This window comes from Chinchilla lanigera, unplaced genomic scaffold (genome assembly GCF_000276665.1).
Source record: "Chinchilla lanigera isolate Chin_1 unplaced genomic scaffold, ChiLan1.0 scaffold00012, whole genome shotgun sequence".
Classification (NCBI taxonomy): domain Eukaryota; kingdom Metazoa; phylum Chordata; class Mammalia; order Rodentia; family Chinchillidae; genus Chinchilla; species Chinchilla lanigera.
Genome location: NW_004955413.1, coordinates 26,955,307 through 26,979,626, shown reverse-complemented (window position 1 = coordinate 26,979,626; position 24,320 = coordinate 26,955,307). Strand labels below are relative to the sequence as shown.

Here is a 24,320-nt window from a genome sequence, read left to right as displayed (position 1 = left end):
GCTATTTTTTAAAGTCTATCTTGTAAGACATGATGCCATATACCTGTAATTCCATATACTCAGGGGGCTGAGGCAGTACGCTCACAAGTTTGAGGCCAGCCTGGGCAAATCAGGGAGACCCTGTCTCAAAAAATAGAGGGCAGGGGATGTAGCTCAGTGGTAGTGCACCCTGGGTTCAAATCCCAGTACGGCAATGAATGAATACAATAAAGACTCCCTCTTCCTACCCTGTTCCCAAACTCAGATTGCATTTTATCTTCATAAAATTAGAAATGGCTCCTGGTCTCTCCAACCACAGGGAACCTGGGTCCCACCGTGCGAGGCCCAAGGCCAGGAAGCGGTGGTCCCCCCTGTGAAGGGCAGGCTGACGAAGTCAGTGGGACGGGGGACCTGGGGCGCAGTGCTCAGGGAGGGCACTGGGAGTCACTGCAGGTACTGCCCGGGATTCGTTACAGGACCCCCGTGGATGGAGCCCTGAACGCTCCTGGGGAGCTCAGGCCAGCCTGAGCAGGGACCCAGGGACCGTCCCACTCCGTCGGCAGCGACAGTGCCGGTGCCCCGAACCAGCTGCATCCGTCTGTGTTGGACCGTGACTGTCTCGTGACCACAGACAAAATGTGGCCGGGGGAGGAAGGACTTTGCATGTTGTCAAGTGCTTGGGAAACACCTTTCCAGGCAGCCCCCGCCGGCTCGCTGGGCGGCACTTTCACCTGTCCAGACTGCTTCTGTCTAGCACATGAAGCACTTCCAACAGATGAAGCAGCTCAGAGGCGGTGCCTGGGCGCGATTCTAACGGGACAGAAGTTTTCAGGCTGGACTCTCAGGCTCCTAGGCCAACACACATACAGAGGAATCCCAGGGAGAGGGCAGAGAATGACAGACAGCTGCAAAATTCTCATCTCAAAATATTTAATTTTGAAAAGGATACATTCCCGGCTTCCCTCCCCACCACATCACTCCGGCCCACCAGCAGTGACACACTCACACGCGCACGCACACACACACGCACGCACGCACATAAGGCCAATGGGCTGAGTCTGCTTGTGCCCTCTCCAACTGAGAAGGGATCTTCTCCTTCCTCCTTCCCCCAACATGCATGGCACAGGGGAGGGGCCCGCTGGGGTGCCAGCTCCCAGGGGAGGACGCAGAGCCCCATACACTCTTGTCACATGCACTTAGAAAAATAAAACCAAGTGGTGTTCTGGCATCCCCAACACCAAAAGATAGCAATCTCCACCTGGAGTCATCTTCACCATTTTCTAGAAAAATTTATTGCACTTATGAACAGATGTTAAAGGAGCTAGGGTGGAGCTTTGCCATGAAAACGGGAAGCTCCGTGGCCCTGTGTGTCAGGGGCTGCGTGGAGAGCCGCCCAGCTGGCACAGAGGAGCCTGCCCATGCCTGCCACCCACCTGCCACCCTTCCCCGGCCTCGCGAGTCAGGTGGCAGAGCTCTTCCTTTGGCCAGGGCAGGATTACCCTGGTCCTCTGCAGGCTGCTGGCTCTCTAGACATGATGATTTCTGTATCTCGATAGACATTTCTTGTATGTACATTCTTGCAATGCTTCAGCTCATTCATGATTTGTCTGTTTCAAGGCTGCAACAAGGCTGCCACAAAACTGCACACGGACAAGGTGTGGACAGCTCTCCCCGGCCCCAGGCCAGCCCACCGAGGGCTGGTGTGAGCAGCTTCTCCATACCCGCGTGCTTTAGAAGATGTCAAAGACCTGTACACAGGAGCCTCTGTCTTTGGCTGTCAGCCCTGTCCCCAGGACACTGAGCAGACACCAAGTCTTTCGCAAGGCCTAGCTCAGGGGAAGGGACCCAGAATGTCAACCTGTGGTCACGCTCCTTCCTGTCCCTGCCAGGCTACTGACTCTGGGGACTCTCTGGGGAGCCCAGCAGCTACGCTCTTTCCAAGCAAACACTTTGGGAAGGAACCAGACCCCGTGCTCCCGGGAGGAGGTGGGGAGCCGCACAGGCAGAGGCGGCAAGCCCCCGTCCCACTCACTGGGGCTGGAACAGAGTAGGTGTCCATCCTTAAAAAACGTAAAACTGGAAAAACACAAACATTTTCGAGCCAAAAAAATAAAGAGCTTTCCAGCTCAAGGCTTGTCCACCAATAACAGAATGAGAACTCCCTCTGGGTGAGCGGCCAGGCCAGAGGATGAACGCCGGGCGGGCGTGCGAGTGGCCCGGGCAGGACACTGACATGCTGGATGCAATGGCCCCGTGTCGTCACCACAGAGTGGAAAGTGTGCACATGGTTTCTAGAGAACCAGGAAGTAAAAGTCAGGTGCCTAATAGGAGAGGGAGGCCTCCCTTAGCCTCAGGGACCCTCGTCAAGGCCCCCAAGAGGTGAGTGTGCAGGTCCCAGGGGCCATGGCTCCCCGGGGTGCAGTCCAGGGCTAGAGACACTGCCTCTAATCTTAACATCTGTTAGGAGTCTTCAGATTTGGGCCCCCGGGCTCTGAGCCACCACCTTAAATAAAGCCAGTGTTAAGTATGACAAAGCGCACCTGTCACCACCTCTGTCTCCGCTTCACACAGGCTGCCCGCCCTGAGCAAATAACGCAGCTATCACGAGTGCCCCAGCTAACCCAAAAGAGCACAGGGTTCCACGACTCCTGAAGTCACTGAAGTCACTGTCTGGGCAGAGCAGAAAGATGATCCAGCTGCACAGAGAGGGTAGCCATGGGGTGGAGAAGTCTTAGATCCATATCTCAGTCCGCACATGGCCAGGTCCGAGTGGATGGCCCCCGACTCCAGGCCAAGGCTGAGGGGAGTCCAGCCTGTGAGGATGTCCCAGAACCTGCTCCTCCACGAGAGCTGCACAATCACCTCAGCGGCTCCACCCCAGGGGTCCTGTCCTGCAGACACCTCTGGGTGTCAGACAGGAGGAATCTGATCAAGAACAAGGGGGAACCTCTTCTGCTCTCTGGGAGGGTGGACTCTGGCCTGGGCCACACTGGTGAGCAGAGCAAGAAAACAACGGAGCTTCTCAAGAAACAGGCCCCATGCTCATGCCCACACCGGAGGAGGCCGTGGCGGCCAGTTTTCTAAACACCATGTGGAAGCTGCACGCTGAGTTCAGGAAATTAAAGCTTCCCAGTGAGGAAGGTTTTCCTTTTAAATCCAAGATCAGAGAATGGTTATTGGGTGAAAGGAAATGGCAGCCTAGAGGCCACTGTAATGGGACAACAGAGATTCAGGTGGCCTTCAGGATGGGCCGAGAGAGGAGACACAAAGGCCTCCCTCTGCATAGGCCGACAGGCCCAGGAACCAGCACCCTGGGAGTGGCCCTCTACAGCAGGCAAGATGGAGCCCATCCCTAGGCCTCCTCCCTGGCTTCCCAACCACAGGTCAGGCACACGACAGAGCGGGTGCAGGGGTGAGAACCGTGTGGCGATTTCTGCTGTAGGCTCAGACCCCGACCCCACTCTGGGTCATGCAGAGGCCCTGCCCCGGGCCTGCTGCCCTGCTCTGCACGTACTTAACAGTGGGGCTGGTGTGTCTTCCAAGGAGATGGAAATGACATTTCTCTCAGACTTTCCGAGGAGGGGGAGGTGTGACAGACACACCCCAAGTGGAAATGCACCTGCTACCTGAGAAGACATAAGGGGGACGATGATCACAACTCGTTCTGCAGAGATGGCCTCGGCAGCCTGGGCTGGAGACCGTGGGGAGTCAGGGACGCCTGAGCGTCCCGTGAAGGAGAGACGTGCGCTCCAGAGGTCCCTTCTGACGCAGCCAGGACATCCAGGAACAGAAACTTGGGGTGTCCCCCTCTGTGTAGATTCTCTCGTGTTCCCTGGCAGGGGAGGCTGCCCCCAGGAAGTCGCCTTGTGCGCTGGCCAGGTTATAATGAAGCTGGGACATGAACACACCTGGAGCACGGGCGCCGCCGGCACCCACGACGAGTCCTAAGTCTCCACGCATGTGTGGGGTTCTGGGAGCCCCCAGGCAGAGGTCTGAGGGGCAGGGAGCGCCCCGCCTGGGCAGGGGCACGGGTTACAAGGGCCCATACTTGGTCTCATACTTGGACACGATGGTCTTGCACTTGCCCACTTCCTTGCGCAGCTCGGCCACTTCCGTCCTCAGGGCCGTGTTCTCCTTCTCCAGGAAGGCTGCCCGGATGGTGATCTGGTTCTCCTTCAGGCGCCGGGCATCCCGTGACCGCTTCGCTGCCACGTTGTTCTTCTTGCGTCTTGTCCAGTACTTTTCATCCTGTGGGGAAGTGCTCTCTGTGGGTGTCAGCTTCCCCATGGGGGCCTCCAAGCCTCCCCCTCTTCTGCCACCCAGGCTCCCCTCAGAATGCACTGGTGTGACCAGAGCTAAAGCTGGCGCTCTCGGGAAGGCCCCGCCCCACCCTCTGAAGGCACGATGGGAAGCAAAGTCCTCCAGCAAGCTGCACAGAGGAGGGAAGGGATCTGTTTCCCAGAAGCCTGCTCTGCGCCGTTTGGGTGCCTGGGCTGCAGTAACGGCCTGCAACCTGGCTTCAGTCCCTGAGTGAAAATCTCAGCTCTGCAAGATTGTTAGCAGTAGACCACAAATCTCTTAACCTCTCAGTGTCTCAGGTCCCTCTACTTCATACTGGGGAGAATAACAGGTACTATGCCATTGAGTTGTTTGAGGGTTAAACACATTAATACACATACCATGTCTAGCCTACAGCAAGTGCTGTATAAATGTTTACTGCAGCAGCAGCATCACTGGTGTCTTAGAAAGCTCCTGGAGAGGCAGGTACATTATGCCCACTTCACAGGTGGAGCACCTTCTACATCCTAGAAGGTAAAGTGGGGCCTGCACCCACTCCAAAGCTTGCATGCAAAGTACTTCCTGTAGGTCTCCCAGAGCAGAGAATGGAAAAACTGCAAAGTTCTCTCTTTCCACTAGTTCCTAGAAAACCATCAGCTTGAGAGCTGCTTGCTCATCTCTGGGGACGGGAACATACAAGCCTGTCCTTCAGAACAGGGACTTGTTCAGCCCTAGTTCCTGTGTCCTAGCAGTTCTTGCCCAATGGCTGGACTAAAGCCAGAGAAGAGGAACAGCAACATGGCTAGAGTGTCCAGAAAGGAGAGAGAAACTATAGGAGGCCCTGGGATCAAATGTCATGTAACTGCCGTTATTTCTAACAAGCTGCTGTAGGATGTAGCTCTATGCACTGCATTTGTCTTTCTACATGGTGTCCACAAAGAAGAAGGGTTCTCCAGATAAATCATGAGTGAGGAGGCACAGTCCCCAGACTTTTTCTGAGGTACTGGGGATAGAACCCAGGCCTACCACATGACAGGCAAATGTTCCACAACTGAGCGACATTCCCAGTCCAGCGCCTAGACTTTTGAGCCACTGTCATACCTTACCGATAAAAGGATACCAGGTTACCTTTTGCTCATCAGGGACAAAGACCTTCTTGGCCTTTTTGATCATGGGCTGGGGCTTCAGGTCCTCCTCTGCAAACTTGTGCTTCCGAGGGTTGAAGAGCTCCCCACCTGGCACACTGGATAGGACCAGGTCGGCAGGGTCAGGGTTGAAGTTCACATCCACTTCTACACAGTTGGGGTCGATGGGACTGGGAGTTTCCCTCTCCTTTTCTAGGGAGGATTCTGAAAGACACAGGGACAGGTGGAAGCACCTCAGTGGACAGAGAAGATCCATGTCACTCACTCAGACACCTGTTTGAATCTCAAGGCTGTACAACCACTGCCACTAAGTGGAAGAAAACCACGACAGCACCAGCTCTGGGCCACAGGGGCACACATGAATCAATTCAACAACAAAACATGAAAAGAAAAGAACTCTTTTCTTTTTTTGGTGGTGACGCTGGGGATTGAACCCAGGGCCCCGGTGATGCTGAGCGTGCACTCTACCACCGAGCTACACCCCTAGTCAAAGAATTCCTCCCTTTAGGAACAGAATGCTTCAAAGGAAACTGAGGCTCTAAAAACAGACAGGATTTTCCAACTCCCTCACCCCCAAATGTTAAGCAAAATGTTAAATCACTGTAGCTCCTTAACTTCCTGTGTCTCAAGTTCTCCAGTAATGAGAAACAGCTGGGTCTCTCCATGAACTACAACAAAATAGGGACACAGATGGAGGAGCTGACACGGGTTCCACTTCTGAGTCCCTGAGGCACGTCAGCTGCTGTGCTCATTTAGTTTTATCGCACTCTGAAAGGAAGACCAGTATTAACTCCATTTTACAGATGAGGACAGTAACGATCAGAGAAATGTGACAGTTTTTCCAGGGTCACACAGATAAGTGACTGAACATGTGGTACTAGGGATTGAAGCCAGGACCTCTGCACTGAGCTACACTTCCAGCCCTTTTTAAATTTTGTGACAGGGTCTCATAAGGTCACTAAGTTGCTCAGGCTGGGTTTGAACTTGCCATCTTTCTGCCTCGGCTTCCCTGAGTGTTGGGATTATAGATGTGCACCATCACACCCAGCCCTAAATTTGAATCTTACTCTAGCAGATTCCAGTTTCTCATTCTTCTCTGCCCTATCTGGCTGCTGCTTTATAGTGAACATTGGATTAAAGCCAATTTCAAGAGTTCAAAGGTTGTGTATTATTAGAGATAAACGTTATATTTACAAAAAACACCCACACTAAACCTCTGACCTACTTGTTCAATGCTTCTAACAGGAGTGAAGAAAATATTCAGCCAAAAGATATTTACTAAATGCCAACTATATGCCTAGTATAGTCTAGTCAGACAAAAGAATATAACAGACAGGAAAAAAAGTCTCTGCTTTCATGGAATGTTATTCCAGAGGTGACAGCTGACATTACACACATAAACTCCTGTTTAACCTCTAACAATGTTAGACGCCTATATAGATACGTGGGAGAACACTTCAAAAGCATGAACATCAATCAAGTGCAAAGACCCTGAGGTAGGTGCCTAGCTGGCATGTTCAAACAACAGCCAGGAGGCCAATGTGGCTGGAGTGAACGAATGAGAGGGAAAAGAACAGGACGGGTCTGGAGCGGAAGATGCTGGTCCTCTAATCCCAATCAAGCTGTGTTCTCCATGCGGGGAGATTCTGCTCTACAAGAGATGGCCCAGGACCGGAGGGGGATGATGGCATCTAGTAGGCAGCAGCCAAAGAGGTTGCTACATGCCCTATAATGCAAAAGATATCAAAATTAAAAGTAAAGCCTTGCTGGTGCCAACCAAAATTATCTGGTGTGAATGTCCCTAGATTTTAACTTTTCTTACATTATTATTATTATTACTATTTTGGGTAAAACTGTATTAGGAATTGAACTCAGGGCCTTCCCACTGAGCTCTATCCCCAGCCTTCTTTTGTTTTTTAAAATTTTGATTCAGGGTCTTGTTAAGTTGTTAAAGGTTACCCAGGCTGGGCTTAAACTTTTGATCATTCTGCCTCAGCCTCCCAGAGTGCTGTGATCACAGGTATGCACCACGTGCCAACTTCAACTATTCTCTTGAGAGGCGAAGTCACTGGATGGTTCTGAGCAGAGACCTGACAGGGTCAGCCCTGGGTTTTACGTGGATCACACACTTAGATCCTGTTAGAGGAAGTACAAAGAGGTCTGAGTCAGAGGCGTGAGGGAGCAGGGACCTGCAAGCTTCTTGCAGGCAGACAAGGGCCTGCCAAACCCCACAGGCACAGGATAAAGAGCCGAGGTAACTACCACACAAAAACGCATTCAAACTGACCCCGTGTGTGGATACCCTTCGGCAGCAACCGAACACTGAGGTGCAGTTAAGCTTCAGCGAGCGACTGGACAAGAGAGAGGCCCCAGAAACAAATGGAAACAGTTCCTAATAGTGCATGAAACAGAGGCTCAGGGACAAGGGTTCTGAGCAATTCCCCTTCCCGGAGGACAGCCCTGTCAAAAAGTCTACCAACTAATCATAAGACTTTAATTTTTTTAAATTTTTTTTAAATTTTTTTATTTTTTGGTCCTGGGAATCAAACTGAGGACCTTGCGCTTGCCAAACAGGCGCTTATGCCACTGAGCTACATCCCTGGACCAACCTCAAGACTGTAAATGACTCTGGTGGAGAAAAAGAGGTTAGCAACAAGTCTGTTGATAATGTATGGAGACCCAACCATTACAAAAGATGTCAAAGTTGATATCGAAGGCTGGTGGATGGCACCATTCTGAACACTACTTGGCCATAATCTGCAAAAGATGCATATAAATGTCCAGTGACCCAGCCAGCTTGTTCCTAAGTAAATGCCCAAGGGAAACGGATTCATGTATTCACCAGGAGACACACACATGAAGGTTCATGGCAGCACTCTTCATAACCCAAATTAGAAACACCCAAGTGCCCTTCAACAGTAGAATGGATAAACCATGTCATGTTCATACAACGGAATATTATTCAGCAATGAAAACCAACAAACTAGCAACATAATGGATAACTTTCACAAAGTAGACTGAAAGAAGCCAGGCACAAAAAAAATACATACTACTCATATCTTTTCTTCAAACAACCTGAAAAAAATAAGAGGAGGACTGTACACAGAGTCTTGAGATACTTCTCCAGCTGTTTTTATTTTGAGACAGGGTCTCACAAAGTTGCCTAGGCTGGCCACGAGCTTACAATCCTCCTGAGTATCTGGAATTACTTTTTTTATTTTTATTTTTTTATTTTTTTAGTCTTTTTGAGATAGGCTCTCGATATGCAGATCAGGGTGGCCTTGAGCTCACTTTGTAGCCCAGGCTGGTCTTGAACTCGCAACGATCCTCCTGCTTCAGCCTCCCGAGTGCTGGGATTACATGCATGCACCACCATGCCCGGCTGGAATTACTGGCATGAGCTACCACACCCAACCCTACTTTTATTTCAATCATGTATACAATTCATGAATCTAAATCTCAAAATCTACACTGTGATTTTTTTGGTCAAAAGAGCATTCCATAAGTATATTCTGGAAAACGATTTTGTTAATGTGAAGATATTCTGATGTGCACATTATTTATATGTACATTACACAGTTAGCTATAGAAACTACAAATGTAAGACAATATAATTGTAGTTAACTTTATTTACGGTGCTGAGGCTCAAACACAGGGCTTTGTACATGCTAGGCAAGTACTATACCTCAAGCTGTACTTACAGCCCAACTTATGATATTTAAAAACAACAACAAAAATACATAATATACAATTCCATTTATAGAAATTTCAACTATGAGAAAAACTATTCTCTGGTGACAGAAATGAGAACAAGGTTACCTTTGGGGAGGAAGAACTACACAGGGTCACAAGGCACTTTAGCAACAGTGTTCTAGATCAGCCTGGGTGGTAATTACATAGTGGATCCACCTTGTAAAGATTTATTGAGCTATATACTTATGAAATGTGCACTTGCATATGCTACATGTCATTAAACTCTTCATTTAAAGACACAATCAATTTGGGTGTGATGGCAGATGCCTGTAATTCTAGCACTCTGGGAGGCTGAACAGGAAGATTTAAGTTCGAGCCTAACCTGGGCAACTGAACTTAGCAAGAACCTGTCTCAAGATAAAAAAAAAGGGGGGGCTGGGAATGTGGCTCAGTGTGAAGGCCCTGAGTTGAGGCTCCAATACTGCAAAATTACTAATTAAAACAAAACAAACAATCAAAGGAAAACATCACCTAAGTGGCCTAAGATACAAGATGGGTCATTTTCTGTCTGCCTTCTACCCATACATGGAACCAGCCTTATAGGACAACTTAACCAGCACCAAAATGCTGCCTTCAAATGAGAATTCTGCTTGAATTAGCTGAAGCCTCTCGACCTCACCAATTTACAAGGGAAACCAAAGAGGGGCACAGAAACATTCTACAAGGAGATACCCAGCAAAGCCCAGCACCTGTGAAACTACGGGATACACAGTTCAGTTTTATTAACAAATAAATGGTAAAGAAAAGAAAAAAGGGAGCGGCACCTATAGATAACAAGGAAATTTAAGACACATCTCAAACAAATACAATGTGCAGGATTTGTGTGGCTCTTGACTCATACAACCATGACATTTATGGGAACAGCTCCGGAAATCTGAATGCTGATACATTTATTGTCAATTTCAGGTACTATATAAAATTAGTGCTTTTGTTATTTAAAAAAATTCTTACATTTTAGATACATGTTATATCTAGGATTTGATTTTAAAAACCCACTTCAAGAAAAAAAAAAAAAAAACCCACTTCATTATGAGTTTATTGCTAGGACTGGGCATGGTGACCCATGCCTGTAATCCCAGTACTCAGAGGCTGAAGTAGGAGGATCACCGTGAGTCTGAGACCAACCTGGGTTATAAACTGAGTTCAAGGCCAGCCCGAACTGCATAGTGAAACCCTGTCTCAAAAAGGCAAAAAAAAAAAAGAAGAAAAAAAATTGAGTGAATTGCTAAAGCTGCGAGGCGTGGTGGTGCAGGCCTGTAATCCCAGCATTTATGAGTCTCAGGCAGGATTGCTGTGAGGTCAGTGTGTGCCACATAGTGAGTACAAGGCCAGCCTGCACTGCATAGTGAGACCTTCCACTGCCTGAGCTTCCCAATAATCTGGGGCAAACCATAGGTGATGGGATAAAAGAACAATATCAAGGAAATGCAGGATGGGATTTCTGCCTGCAGAGCTGCACAGCTTCCAAGCAGAAGGGCTCAGCCCACTGTTTTGGTCACCAGCAGCGCAACAACCAACTGACAGGTGCTAGCTGCTGCTGGGGTTTCTAGTGCTTTTATCACTTGCTTTGGGGACAGGGCTGGAGGGGCTGTAGAGGGTTCCTCCACGCTGCAGCCCACCAGGCCCCCCCACTTGGAGGGGTGCGGCTGCAGCTGCTCTCAGTGGGGACAAGCAGCCCTGCCCAGAGGCCCCTCACCAACCTGTGCTGGATACGGTTTCGGAAGGCTGGAAGACGGCCGCAGAGGAGGATGGTGGGGAGGCGGTGGAAGAGCTGGCGGACTCCTTCCCCTCTAGCTCAGCCACAGGCAGCAGGAGGTTCTGGGCCAGCTGGGTGGGGCTGGCAGGGATGCCATTCTCCAGCAGAAACTCGTCCAGGTCCATGTACTCCAGGTGGAAAGACTCGCCATCGTAAGGGATGGTCTTGTCCCAGATGGGTGGCATGAGGGAGGCGGAGACAGCCATAGTACTGGCTGCTGCTGCCTCATCCTCCTCCAGCTTTTCCTTCCCCTTTTCCTTATCTGCGAATAAAAGCTGTGATGAGACACTGAAGGACAGGTCACCTCAATCCCGGGAGATGCGCGGGAGCCTCTGGGCAGACCCATCTTTCTCAGAGGCTTAATTCCATCCCAAGCATTTTCAAAGCCCACCCTGTGCTCGTTACAACCTGGAGTTTGAACAAGGCTGGCTGATTTTCTTTAGAGAGGGCATCATGCCCCTGTCTGTGCCTGGCCTTTCTGGAATGCCAGCTGTACCTCCTGAGCGCTTTCTGGTCCCACCGTCAGTGCAGAACAGGGCTTGGGGTTAGCGCCTGCAGGAGAAGCTAGAGAAAGTGCACTTTCTGACTTTTCCTGACAGCTCAGCCTGAAGGGGCTGAGGCTCTCAGGTCAAGAACATTTGTGTTTTCCTAATCTGTTCCTTTAGTTATGCTTCCACCCATGAGGTGTGTGACTGTGACCTTGGCCATGTTATTTAACTTCTCTGAGCCTCAGTGTCTTCCTCTGTAAATAAGGTTAGAGCTGCCTATTCAGTGAAGATTAGCGAGAACATCTGAAAGCCTGTCCGAGTACTTGGGACCCAGTAGGCATTCACCAGTCCTAGGAGCTCATGGAAGGCAGGGACTGAGCCTGATTCGGTTGAGATCTCAGCAGCCAACTAAGAGGTAGGCAGACAGTGGGCTATGGGAAAATGTGCACAGAGACTGGGGAAGATTAGGTTTGCACAGATTCACTTTAGGATTACTGGATTGGGAAGACCTGGAGCTGTCTTTTCAGGACCTCTTTCAGAACAACCTTTTCCAGAGGCCTTTATCCATGAGTAGGCAGAAGAGACTGACTGCAGGTCCTCTGAGAGGAAGAAGGCTGGAGCCGAACAAAAACACTGCTCCTATTCAAATCAAAACTAACCGATTGTGTGTGCCACATCCCACCTGTCTCAGTCAAAAAGTTATGCACATGAAAAAAAAAAGTTATGCACACAGATATCCAAGAGAGGGCAATTAAGAAAAAAAAGACAAGTGAAAAATGTGACAAGACTGGAGGGGAATCAACCTGACAGGGAGGCTAATCAGAGAAGTGGGAGATAAAATCATGACAAGTTCATAATGGGTTTTCAAAATTGAAAAAGACAACTCTGAACTCTAGATTTAGAAGTGAAAAGGAAAACTCAAATATGATTATGTTGGAAATAAACCAGCCATGCATGCACTTCTAGACCACAGCTGGTCAAAAATCAGCCTGCTGGTCCAATAAAAACGGACACACCCAGTGAGTGAAGAAGGTGGAGGTTTTGACAAACAGCAGTTGGCCATGGCTTCTTATGTGAATTAACTTGAATTCCTGCAACTGCCTTCTGTATGAGGCTCTGGTTTAATACCAACTGGGAAGTAAAAAAGCCAAGTCTTGTGGGCTGGACAGGCCAGATGGCCTCCCTGCTGCTCCTGAGACCCTGACCCCACACTCTGTCAGACAGGACCTGACCTCTGCTGGGCAGTGCTGCTCTGGATTGAGGGAAGAGAAGCAAGGTGAAAGAGCAGGCACACCGAAGAAGTGGCAATAGCAGGTTCCAGATCTTGCCTCGCCTAACCAAGTAAGAATATTCTGAACCAGAGCTTCTCTGAAGTGCAGGTTTTTGGGGGTGTGTGTGCTTGTGTGTGGTTATTTCTGAGGTGCTGCAAGGGTGTTGTACCAATGAGCTATGCTCCCTCTAGGGTGGAGTTTTAAATTGATTATAAGGGATAAAGGATGTGTTCATCATTCAGGTCACAGGGGTTGATACAGTGGCTGCTAGTGGGGAAGAACAGCAAACTGCGAGCCCTAAGGCCTCTCCAAGTGACCTTGAGAATGAACCTCCCACCTCTCTCAGCCTCAACTTTCCTCAGAGGAAAGTGAGGATGAGGCCCCACAGGGCTGCTGTGGAAGTCTAAATGAAATAAGGTTATGTCACGGCACCTCACCAGCACTCTGGAAATGTAAGGCGCAGGGACCATCCAGAAGACTGCTGTCTGGTAATCTTAAAGAGTCTACCAGATGTGAACACCTGCCCTGCAGCTTGTCTCAGTCCCAGACTGGGAACCCCGCAAAGGTGTGTGCCCATGGGGTCCTGAAGCAGGAGAGAGCCTGGCTTCACCTGATGTGCCGTAGCTATTTATAACCCAACAGTGCCAGCCACAAGGATGGGAGCCTCAGAACAGGAAAGGAAGGAAATCGGCCTTCTTTAAAAATGAAAATTCCGGCAGACCTATCCCTTCCCAAATTCCCAAATTCCACTGATGGCTGGTGGAAATGCAAAAATCTCAGACTGGAAGAGCATCTCAGTGCGCCCCAAACCCCAAAATAGGTGGCACTCCTCCCGCTGCTGCCTGGACTTCATCTTCAGGTCCAACCGAGGCCCAATTTCTGCTTTCCCCATAGGCCCCAGGGACCCTGGTGGCCGGGGCAGGAAGATGAAAGCTCATCCTTGCCGATGTGGCCCCTAGGGAGTCAGCGGTACCATTGTAACCTTCACCCACTCCTGCCTCCCTCAAGCCCTGTCCCTGAAAGACGCCCCAGCCCTCACCCCACACGCACCCCCATCTGCACCTTAGCAGCAGCAGCAGCAGCCGCCGCCGCCGCCGCCCAGGGACACATTTCTAGAACAGCTCCAGCTTGGACCTACTAGCTGGGAATGCTCATCCCAGGAAGACTCCTCCTCCCCCAGGAGGGGCCAGGGCCATATACAATCCGTTCCCTTACACCAGCGCTTCTCAAACTTTGGTGGACTTTGAAACCACGGGGTTGCAGTGAGGTGCTCCTCGAAATGCGGGCTCCAGTCCCAACATCCGCAGCCTGGGTGGGGCCCAGGAACCGGCATTTTAGACAAGCATTCCAAAGACCAGTGCAGGTGCAGGCGGCCCCAGGGGAGGCGCCCCACGGGTCCAGTAAGGGGCTGGTCCGACCCCTCAGGCTCCTCGGCAGCCTCTACAGCAACTCCTCCTCTTGCTCCACCGCATTCCCTCCCCGCGACCCATCCTCTCCAGCTCGCCCCCTGACCAGCTCTCCCAACCCCCGCCTCGTCCCGCAGGCCCCAGTCCTCCCGGGCCCCCATCCCCCTCTGCCTCACCGCTTCACCCAGACCTCCGACCTCCCGGCCCCGCCCTCGCGAGGCCCCGCCCCTGCAGAAACCCCGCCCCCAGGCAGCGAAGACCCCCCCCCCCCTCACCGAGGCGCGCCTCGCGCGGGGGGTTCTCCATCAGCTTCTTCAGGACCAGAGGGAAGGAGCCTGGCAGGCCCCGTTCCCCAGCTGCGCGCCCCGGCCCCGGCCCCGCCTGCGGCTCCACAGGCGGCTTCTTCCCGCCACCCGCGTCGGACATCGTGTCCCGCGCCCTGCTCGCGCGCCTCGCTTCCCCCGTCCGCCCGCCCCCTGAGATGGGCCGGAGCCGCGCGACCCGCCGCAGCTGCCGACACGGGCGGCTACTGCGCAGGCGCGCCGCCGCACCCCCGCCTCCCCGCATCGCTGCCCCGCCCGCGGACAGGCTCCCGCATATTCATTATTCATGAGGCCAAGCCGGCGGCGCTGGAACGCGGCTTCGGATAGGCTCGGCCTGCGAGAGGGTGGGCGCGACATTGCGAGTCCGGATTGGCCAGGCGGCCAGGGGGGGCGAGACACGTGCGGGGCCAGGTGAGGAGCGCGCGCCCGCCCCGGGCCCGTGATTGGCGCCTACTGAGGTCCATGTTGTAGGCCTTCTGCGCCAGTCCCTTACCCCCTTGCCCTTCGCTACCCTCTTCTTACCTCCCACCCTTCTCCCAGGCCATCAACGCTCTTCGCTTTGCTTCACAGCCCAATCTTGCCATCTTGCCTAAGCACCAGGAGGGAGGCGGGGCTGGGAACAGACGGGCGGGCGGGCCCTGCGGGTCACGTGGAGCCGCAGCCGAGTCGGCCAGCGAGGGGAGGGGGAAGAGGAGGAAGGCGCCAACAGCCAATGGGCGACGGGGGCGGGCCCGGCGTCGGGTGCACGAGGCGCCGCACGTGCGGCTGCTACGGGAGGGGGGGCGAGGGGAGGGCCGGGGCGGGGCCGTCGGTTGCTGGGACCTTGCCCAGGGTCGTGGGACCCGGAACCGAGCCGGGCCCGTGCACCTCCTCCCGCGCGACGCCGAGGTTGGCAGGGGGCTTGGCCGCCGCGGGAGCGGGTGTCAGGTTGCCCACTGATGCCGGGCTCGGCGGCGTGGCTGCGGATAAACACTAGCGTGGAGGAGCGTTCCTGAGGCCCAGCGCCGGGGACGCACTTCCGTCCCGCTTGCTAGCTTGTGACCTTGGGAAGGCCCAGTTGTCCCGCTGGATGGAGCTTGTTTCCTCCGCCATAAAATTAAGAAATCGGGCTGGAGAGACCCAAACAGCCCTGAATGCTCTTCATTTCCAGACCTTTCCCTTCCTCTTTCTAGAGTGGATTTCTAAAGAAATCTCTTTTACACGAAGTACTGATCCTGAACTTTGTGGGAGAACCACCTCCGCTCTTAAAATATAAATACTCCCCAGAGTTCCTCCGGAAACGAGGAAGCTTGAGGAGGGCCCCGATGCAAAGATGGTACAGGAAGCTGCTCGGGACGGCGCTCAGAACTTTGTACTTCTTCGGTACAAATCGTAATGCGCTTCGAACCCAGGCTCCACGAACTGTGCGAGGACTTTGGCTTCTTTACCCTGTGTCCCTCCGATGGCCCTGGGCCATCCAGTCCTTGGTCCCTGGGGATGGTGCCGGGACAGGGCACCCGGCTGCCTGACAGTTAATACAATTTTGCTGGGAGTTGAGGAAAAAGAAGTTGAGAAGCTGAACAGGCCTAGAGAGCAGGAGCTGTGAAAGGGTTTGGGTGATGGCGGAGACGGGACGCTGAGAATCTAACTCCAGAATTCGAATTCTTGCTTCCACACAGGGCTGGTTATTTCTAATCTGATGGCTCCAGCCAGTTACTTCAGTTCAGGCCCTTCCTTTCTTCCTCCTTCCCTCCCTCCCTCCTTTTTTTTTTCCTTTCTTTTTTTCTTCTGTTGTGAGTGTTTGTTTCCTACTGGGGATTGAACCTAGAGCCTTCACACACCGCTCTACAATTCCACCACCCCCCCTTTTTTTTTGTCTTTCTGAGACAGGGTCTCACTATGTCGTTCAAGCTGGCCTTCAGCTCACTTTGTAGTCCAGGCTGGCCTTGAACTCGCAATGATCCTCCTGCCTCAGCCTCCCGAGTGCTGGGATTACAGCACCACCACGCTTGATCCACCCCTTTTTTTATTTTGAGAAAGGGTCCTGATAAATTGCCCAGGCGAGACCTGAACTTGCCGTGCACCACCACACCGAAGTTCTTTTTCCTTATATGCTAACTGGACACAGGGCAGGATCAACCTTGTAGTATTTCTATGAACCAGTGCATGGAAATTCACAATTGCAAGCCTGCCACAAATAGTTTTCATAATTTTACTAAAACTGTGATGGGTACACAGATGGGTTCCCACTGTGGGAATTGTAAATTATGTACAGAAAATATGTATGGTGCATTGAATTATTGTTCCTGGGAATTCTGTAGTGGCTAAAGTAAAGATATCTTCAGGAGAAAGTGACCTAAAAGTTTTTAGAAAAAAATTTTAATGGGCATTCCAAGGAAACTGATTTAACAAGTGAAGCCCTTTTTTACCGACTCACTAGTTTGGACATGGAGGAGTTTGTTGCATTAGAGTTAAATTTATATTTTTGTGGCCAGTGTGACATTTTTGGGGGGGGGACAATTCTCAAGGGAGTAGAGGAAGATTAATAGCATAAGAATGGAATGTTACTTGTTTATGACAAAGGTAGGACACAAGAAGAAGTAGTAAGAATTTAGATTCTCTTTTTTAAGCTATAGGAGCAGATCACAGAGCTGGCAGGTCGGGCGTCAGAACTTAGCTCTATGCCTGTGTCTGCTTGCGCCCTGCCACTCCCCAGAGAAGCAAAGGGTGAATGGTGTGTGGGAAATACCGCAGGAGGATTATAGGCATGTTCCCTCTTGTGCCTCCTTGCAAGCTGTGCCCCATCCTGGGGCAGGGCCCTGTGTTCCCCCTCATTCTCTAGCTGTCCCCAGAAGAACCTGAGCAGCCTTTCTGTACCTTTGTCTCCCGTCAGCAACGTGGAAAGAACTCTACAACCTTGTCCCTTCTCTTAGTGGAGGGGTAAAATGTCAGGAGCAGTCAGTAACTAATTTCCACAGTGCTCACGAGTCCTACAAATAAACTCTGGAAGAAGGACATGCCATTATGCAGTGAAGACTTTAAAGGTACGGAGTGGTACCTTAGTACATAGTCTGTAGTACTTTTTTTTTTTTTTTTTTTTTTTGAGACAGGGTCTCCCTGTGTAGCCCAGGTTGGCTTTGAACTCACTCTGTACCCAGCCTGGCCTGGAACTCAGGTGCACCACCTTGCTCAGCAGATAATCAGTTTCCATATGGTGGCTTCCTGAGGGAGGCATGGGTCCTAGAGCATCCTTGACTGGCTGGGCTTGGGAAGCAGCCCTGTGGAGACGCCCCCAGCTGCCCACCTGCCATGTGGCCTTGGGCAATGACTTCTAAACCTCAGTTGTTTTCCTCCCGGAAGCTCGCGGCTATGCCTGCCTCCCAGGGCAGCAGGGAGGGTTATCTGTGATAAGCAGTGTCAGGTCCTGTCCAGGATATGGGATGGAGCGGGCGGGCATTCACCCTTCCCTTCTTTTAGTTGAATTATTCTGGGAGTGAGGACAGGCTGTGGGCCTTGGAGAAGGTTATAGAGTCTAAGGTAGAGCCAGAATGGGATGAGAAATACCTGTTTTCTAGAGCTGGACTGACTTTAAATTCTACTCATTTATTTTTCCTTTGGGGGCTTGGGGATTGAATCTAGGTCTTCATACATGCTAGGCAAGTCCATCCCCAGCCCCAAATTTTATTCTTTACCATTCCAGATACCTGCTAACCAATACAAGTTAAAAATTTCATTCAGGGGGCTGGGGATTTAGCTCAGCAGCACAGTGCCTGCCTGGCAAGCAAGAGGTCGTGAGTTTGATTTCCAGTACTGGGAAAAAAAATTTTCATTCAAAAGCTAGGTGTGGTGGTGGACACCTATAATCCTAGCATGTGGGAGGCTGAGGCGGGAGGATCACTGAGAATTTCAGGCCAGCTTGGACTACAGAGTGAGTTCAAGGCCAGACTAAACTACATAGCAAGAGCCTATCTCAAAAACAAACAGCTGGGCATGGTTGCACACACCTATAATCCCAGCACTTGAGAGGCTGAGGCAGGAGGATCCTTGCAAGTTGGAGACCAGCCTGCACTACAAAGTGAGCTCAAGGCCAGCCTGAACTGCATAGCGAGACCCTGTCTCAAAAAGATAAAACAAACAACAAAAAACTTAATTTGCCCGAGCATATGTAGAACAAGTGATTTTCCTTAGTGTGGAAGGCTTTGACCAGGTACCCACTAAGGATCTCCGGCTATGTAGTTAGCACCTAGTGGGATGGATGAATGGGGCAGAGCCTGGGACAGAATGATGCCGAGGCAGAATGATGCCGAGGCTTCCTGAGCACTCACAAATCCCAGGCGCCTGTGTACTTTGCCAGAACAGAGCACACACAGGTGCAGTGCTTTGTGCGGGGCAGTAACTCAGCAAATACTCACTGGCTTGCTTGCTTTAACCAACCGGTGCTTGTGGGAAGGTTAACAAAACCTCACAGAGCCGGGTCCCATGCATCCAGGGCCTTGTTAACATTAAGTGCTTGATTCACAGTGGGCCCTGGAATAACAGCCACGCGTCCTTAGGGCAGATGCCCTGGCGTGGGCCTTGGCACAGCCTGGCCAGCGGCTCTCCTTCCCAGCCCACATACCTGTGGGCTTGGGGCTCTGAGCTGTGTGGTTTCTACCTTGGTCTCTGTGTGCTAGGGCACAAGTGGTGGGTGGAGGCTCTTTTCACATTCTTGCCCATCTCTCTGGTACTCTCCAGAGTACTGGTTTCCTGTTTGGCTTGCATTTTGTGCACTCCCAGAGTTCATATTACAGATGGAGAAGCCCCACCCTGCTTCCAGCCTCTGCAACATCTCAGTAGCTACCACCTGACAGTCTCGGTTTCTCCAGCCAAAGCCTGACCACCTACGTCTGATTCTTGCTTGCTGTGTGAGCTTAGTAAGTTACTTAACCTCTCTCTGCCTGAGTGTCAGAGGTAAAGGAGTTAGAGCAGGTGTGGTGGCACATGCCTATAATCTCAGCACTCTGGGAGGCTGAGGCAAGAGGATCAAAAGTTTGAGCCTAGCTTGGGCAATTAGCAAGACCCTGTCCTAAAGATACATTGTTTTAAAAAGTGGGGGGAAAAGCCGGGTGTGGTGGCACACGCCTGTAATCCCAGCACTCAGGAGGCTGAGGCAGGAGGATCGTTTTTTGAGTTCAAGGACTGCCTGGGCTACAAAGTGAGTTTAAGGCCAGCCTGAACTGCATGGTGAGACTCTGTCTCAAAAAAGACAAAAAAAAAAAAAAAGGAGGGGAAAAAAGGGACAAGATGGGCTGGGGATGTAGCTCAGTGTGAAGGCCTGGGGTTCAGTCGCCAGTACTGAGAAATAAGTCACTTTTGGTGCTGAGGGCAGAGTGTGGTGCACAGCCTGTGTTCAGTGAAGGGTAGCTCTAGCTGTCATTTTAGCCCCAGGGTATTCTGGGGATACCTGCACCTCCTCAGATAGCGGGGCGGGGCCACACCAGCCTCACTCTGCTGTCTGACCTTCCCACGCTCGGGGCCCGCTCCATCCCCACCTATACTTTCCCCTCACTCAGCTTTTGTGGCCGCAGTGGCCCTTTAGTCCTCAGCTACAGTGAGTCTCTCCTGCCTCAGCCCCAGTGCTCCTTGGAGAGCTGGCTCCTCATACTCCAGGCCCCAGCCTGAGGTCCACTCCGCAGGGCCCGGCCCTGACCCCGAGTGCAGACCATCTTTCCTCCTTGGATTGCAAACGCCGGGAGCAAGAACCGCTCGGTCTCATTCCTGCCTGAGCTGCAGTGCGCCCATCTGCTCACTCACCATGTGACACTAAGAGTCTGCTGAGAATCGGGGTCCCGGTCTGCTCTCCGTGAGCCCTCAGCTGTCTCCCCTGAGCCCCACTGCTTTGCCCAGAAGGGACCCGGCTGACGAATGCCTGGGAGGGGACCCTGCCTGCCCGGCCTCTGGTGAAGGCCTTGCGCAAACTGAAAGTGTATTTTCTTGCTTCACAGCTCCCTGAAAGGAGGCCTGGGTGGGTGGAGCAGCAGGAGGAGGGCTGGGTGCTGCTCAGCACAGCCAAGCTGCAGGTTTTGTGGGAAGGGGTGTAAAGGGTCACACTCTAGCTGAGAAACTTGGGGTCCTTCCAGAGGCTGGAGGAGAAAGCAGTGCGGGAGGTTGAACATCTGGCAGAGAATCAGTCGCCTCTTGGAAGAGGATCCTTAGGGAAGGGGTGGGACAGTGATCGGGATCAGGGAAACTGAGTCAAGGCTTGGCACATGAATTTCCTTGCCCATAGGGAAATTGGTTGAACCGCTGGGTCAGACTAAAGGCCAGCAGGAAGCCAAGGGAGTGTGCTCCCCAAGGGACAGGAGGAGGCCAAGATCTGTACGGGCTGGAGGCGGTGGCAGGACAGCAAGAGGGAAAGGGCCCTTCCTGGGTCTCAGGCAGCATCTTCGCACCCAAAAACGGTGCAGACAGGTGCAGGGGGAGCGGTCTCCTGAGCTGCGCCTGGGACTTCTCACACGCTGCATGGTTGTCCTCTGCAGTCCCCTCCCCCTGCCCTGACCTAACTGCTGCAGGGCCCCAGGCTGCCCAAAGGAGAAAGGGGGGCGTTGAGGACAGCGCCCCGGGAGCGGAGGGCAAGCTGCGGCCTCTGGTGGCCTCCTCCCATCCATGCTGGAGCCAGAGTGCTGGAAATGGGGGTGGGAGCGCTGGCACCGGAGCACTTGAGCTACCTCGACCTCGCGTGACTGCTCCGAATCTTGTATGGTGTGGAGGATGTGCACTCCCCGCTGTGGGGAGACAGTTTTATTTTTATAAAGGATTTGGAGGGGTGGGAACAGGGGTGCAGTGATGGCAGCTTGCGGGGTAGGAGTGGGGATGGGGCTGTAGAGGCCTCAGCCTCTTCCCCTGCTTCCCCTCATTTCATCCTCCCAGTGCTGCAGGCAGCTGCCAGTCCTGTGGGACCTCACGCTGTGACTCTCCGTGAGGAGCCACACGAAGTGACGGGGTGACCCGTGGTTCTGGGCTATGTCCCTGACCTGCTCAGCCGTGGGGGGCGAAGTAACCCTCAGCAGCACTCACTAGTTTGAATCCTTGGGCCCCAGAGCGCTGGGCCTTGACTGCTCCCTGCAGTGAGGGACAGGGATCCTTCAGCTGTCACAGGGCTCTGAAGCCCAGCTGGGAGCCAGTGACCAGCAGCTGCTGCTGCGCCTCAGAGCCTGGCTCTCCTCTTCTGAAGAGCCGCACCTGAGCTGCCCCCAAATGCCCTGCCCTGTCCAGCTGGGAGCTGGCCCTCCAGTGCAGGCGTGTCCCGGGACACCTGGCTTGGGCCAGGCGAGTCTGTGCTATGTCCCTGGGCCTGGATCAGGAAGGGGAGGCTCCACTTTAGCTTTTGGAGAGCCTGCTGGGGCCACCAGCATGGGCCACGCAGAGGTGGCCAAGAGTCATTTCGTTGGTGTGGACTCCAGCGGGGACTCATCCAGCGGGCTGGGCTGCAGGGGGCTTCTCTAACGGCTACGGCCCTTCCACTTCTCTTAAGTGGGAAGGTGGTGGGCACAGGACTCCTTCTGTGAGGCCCACCTCAAATGGCACCTGCATTGCCTGGCATCTGACACCACAGGCTGTCTAAGGGGCCCAGGCCCGAAGACCCACGAGCAAGCCTTTCAGGACCCCTGCCATGTGCTCCAGGGGTCAGCACCTCCCCAGGAAACAGCCTGCCGCTCCTCCCTTCCTCACTTGAAAATAAGCCCGTGCCTGGCCTCAGTGGGTGAGAGGGGGCTAGGGGCTGCCCTCTGGCTCCAAAGTTTTGGAGTGGACTTGGAGAGTCCTGCCGAAGGATCGGGACAACCAGGGAGGTGATACCCCAGCACAGCGGATGAGAAGGGGACATGCTGGGATCCTGAGTCGGACTCAGCCAGCGGCGGTCAGCTGAGCTCCTCTCCAGCCAGTGCAGAGGGGCTGGAGGTGTAGCTCAGGGTACAGCATGTGCCTAGCGTATGCAGGGCCCTGGGTTCCACCCCCAGCACCTTCCAAAGTGATTAAGACAATGAGGTAGTTGAGCAGTGAGGAACTCGGGGTGATCCCCTATGTCTCGGAACAGAAGCACTTTGGAGAAATACCTACCAGGAGGGAGTGCCCTAAGCAGGTGGTCCCTAGTTCTCCCCAGAAGGGAGGCTTTGGGGCACTTGGGTTCCTAGGCAGGGCTGCAAGGCACACGGCGCTGGCTGCTGGGCTGCCCCTCGCTCCCCGCCCTGCTCAGCTTGTCCCTTGCCCTGTGTTTGCCTGTGGTATCCTAGGAACACAGGGTTTGAAGCTCTGTGGTCCTGTTACATAACAGCTCCAGCCCATCCCTGAGTTCAGCCCTCCAGCACGGAGCCTCTTCTCCAGATACGGGCTCCTGCTGCCCAGGCCGACATCCTGCCACTCCCTTGCCCACCCCCGAGTGCACGGGGAGGCAGCATCAGCTGGATTCTTTCCTCCGGGCGCCCGTCCTGTCCTTCTCCCGAGTGAGCACACCACCTGTCAGTGGCTGCACCCCGGCCACGGCTTCCCAAAGCCGGCGGGCTCCGGGCAGCCCCAGGGTGGGCATGGCACCCTTACCCCTCCCTGGGCTTTGCCCTGCAGCCCTTCCGCTGCTCCAGACGGGATAAAGCCGGCACACCCTTGCTAGGACCCTCCCCAGCCTGTCCCGCCACTGCCCCTGTGCCTGCCCCCAGGCCACCCCTGTGTTCCTACCTGTCCTCTTCTCGGGCCAAGGCAGAGAGTGCTCCAGCAGGGACTTGAGGACCTCAGGCATGTCCATGGCACGGGCCACTCTGATCCTCAGATCACAGCTCACCACAGCCCAGCAGGAGGTATCTGCTCGGGAGTTTGGAAGCAGCTGGAGAGGCAGGGGCTGGCCAGGGAGCCGCAGGCTGGGGAGGCAGGCGGGGTGGGAGCCTAAGGCAGCCAATGGGCAGTACCGGCCCCGGCCCGCCCGTCCACCCCCGGCTCGGCCACCTGCCAGCTCTGGCTGCAGCCAGGCCTTCCCTTCCCGCTGCTTGGCAGGGCGGACCTGGCCCTGTGCCAGCCACAGCACGTGGAGCCACAGCGCCAATCCTCTGACAGAGAACCCGGCCTGTTATCTAACTTTGCAAAGGGAAGTTCTCCCCCAGGCTGGGAGCCATAGCTGGGCTGCCAGTGGAGAACGGTGAGCAGAACTCCACGCCCACATGGAGCAGGCCAGCTGAGCCCTGGCGCACGGCACGAGGCAGGCGGAGCCCTGGAGGCCCAGGCACCATGGAGAGCAGGGCACTCCAGGCAACGCACTGGGCTGGGATCTGAAGCCCCAGGAAGAAAGGACGACCAGCACGCCAAGCAGCTCAGCACAAAAGACACGGGGACGCTAGTGGCAGCACCACGCATTCCTAGGCAAGCTTGAGCCTTGAAACGTTGGGGCGTGTTCCGATGATGTGGCTGTGCCGCGCACACGTGTCCTGGAGAGCACAGGAGTGTACATGTGGCATGCATAGTCGGCTGTGCCACCTGCAATGCTGCAGCCCTTCTCCAAAGCAAAGTGACAGAGCTGCAGCCTGAGGGGCTTTGGGCTGGGGAGGGGGCGCGGAGGGCGGTCCCGGGAGTCCTGGGAGGGTGGGGCAGCCCTGCAGCCCTGGCTTAGGCTCCACCTGGAGCGCAAGCCCTGCTTCCCCCTGGCATAGGGGCCTTGGTGGCAACTGGCCGTTTGCTATGGTCTCCTTCCCTGCTCTTCTGGTCAAGACACTGTGTGGCCTCGGTGGTCCCAAGGCCACTTCAAGGGTGGCTGAAGCCAAGAACCTGCTGTTACCATCTTTCTGCGGCCCACATCAGAGTGAAGCTGGACTTGGTCTGAGGATGGCAGGTTTTTGTTTTTAATTGCCTGTAGTACTGGAGATTGAGCCTAGGGCTTTCACACTGAGCTATGTGTCCAGCCCTATCTTTATTTTTTGAGAC

General features: G+C 53.4%; 1 protein-coding gene across 2 annotated transcripts; it reads right to left on the bottom strand.

Annotated features, from left to right (window-relative positions):
• Positions 1–892: 892 nt before the first annotated feature.
• On the bottom strand, positions 893–23,342 carry Tef (thyrotrophic embryonic factor). 2 transcript variants are annotated; one of them, XM_005379347.2, is made up of 4 exons: positions 23,088–23,342; positions 10,856–11,173; positions 5,386–5,606; positions 893–4,227 (listed from the first exon to the last, which is right to left on the bottom strand). In XM_005379347.2, the coding sequence occupies exons 1-4, from the start codon at positions 23,152–23,154 to the stop codon at positions 4,012–4,014; spliced, it is 822 nt and encodes a 273-aa protein (XP_005379404.1). In that variant the 5' UTR covers positions 23,155–23,342; the 3' UTR covers positions 893–4,011. The 2 variants fall into 2 exon arrangements, with proteins under 2 accessions (XP_005379404.1, XP_005379403.2); XM_005379346.2 differs by lacking the exon at positions 23,088–23,342 and adding an exon at positions 14,352–14,591.
• Positions 23,343–24,320: the final 978 nt, after the last annotated feature.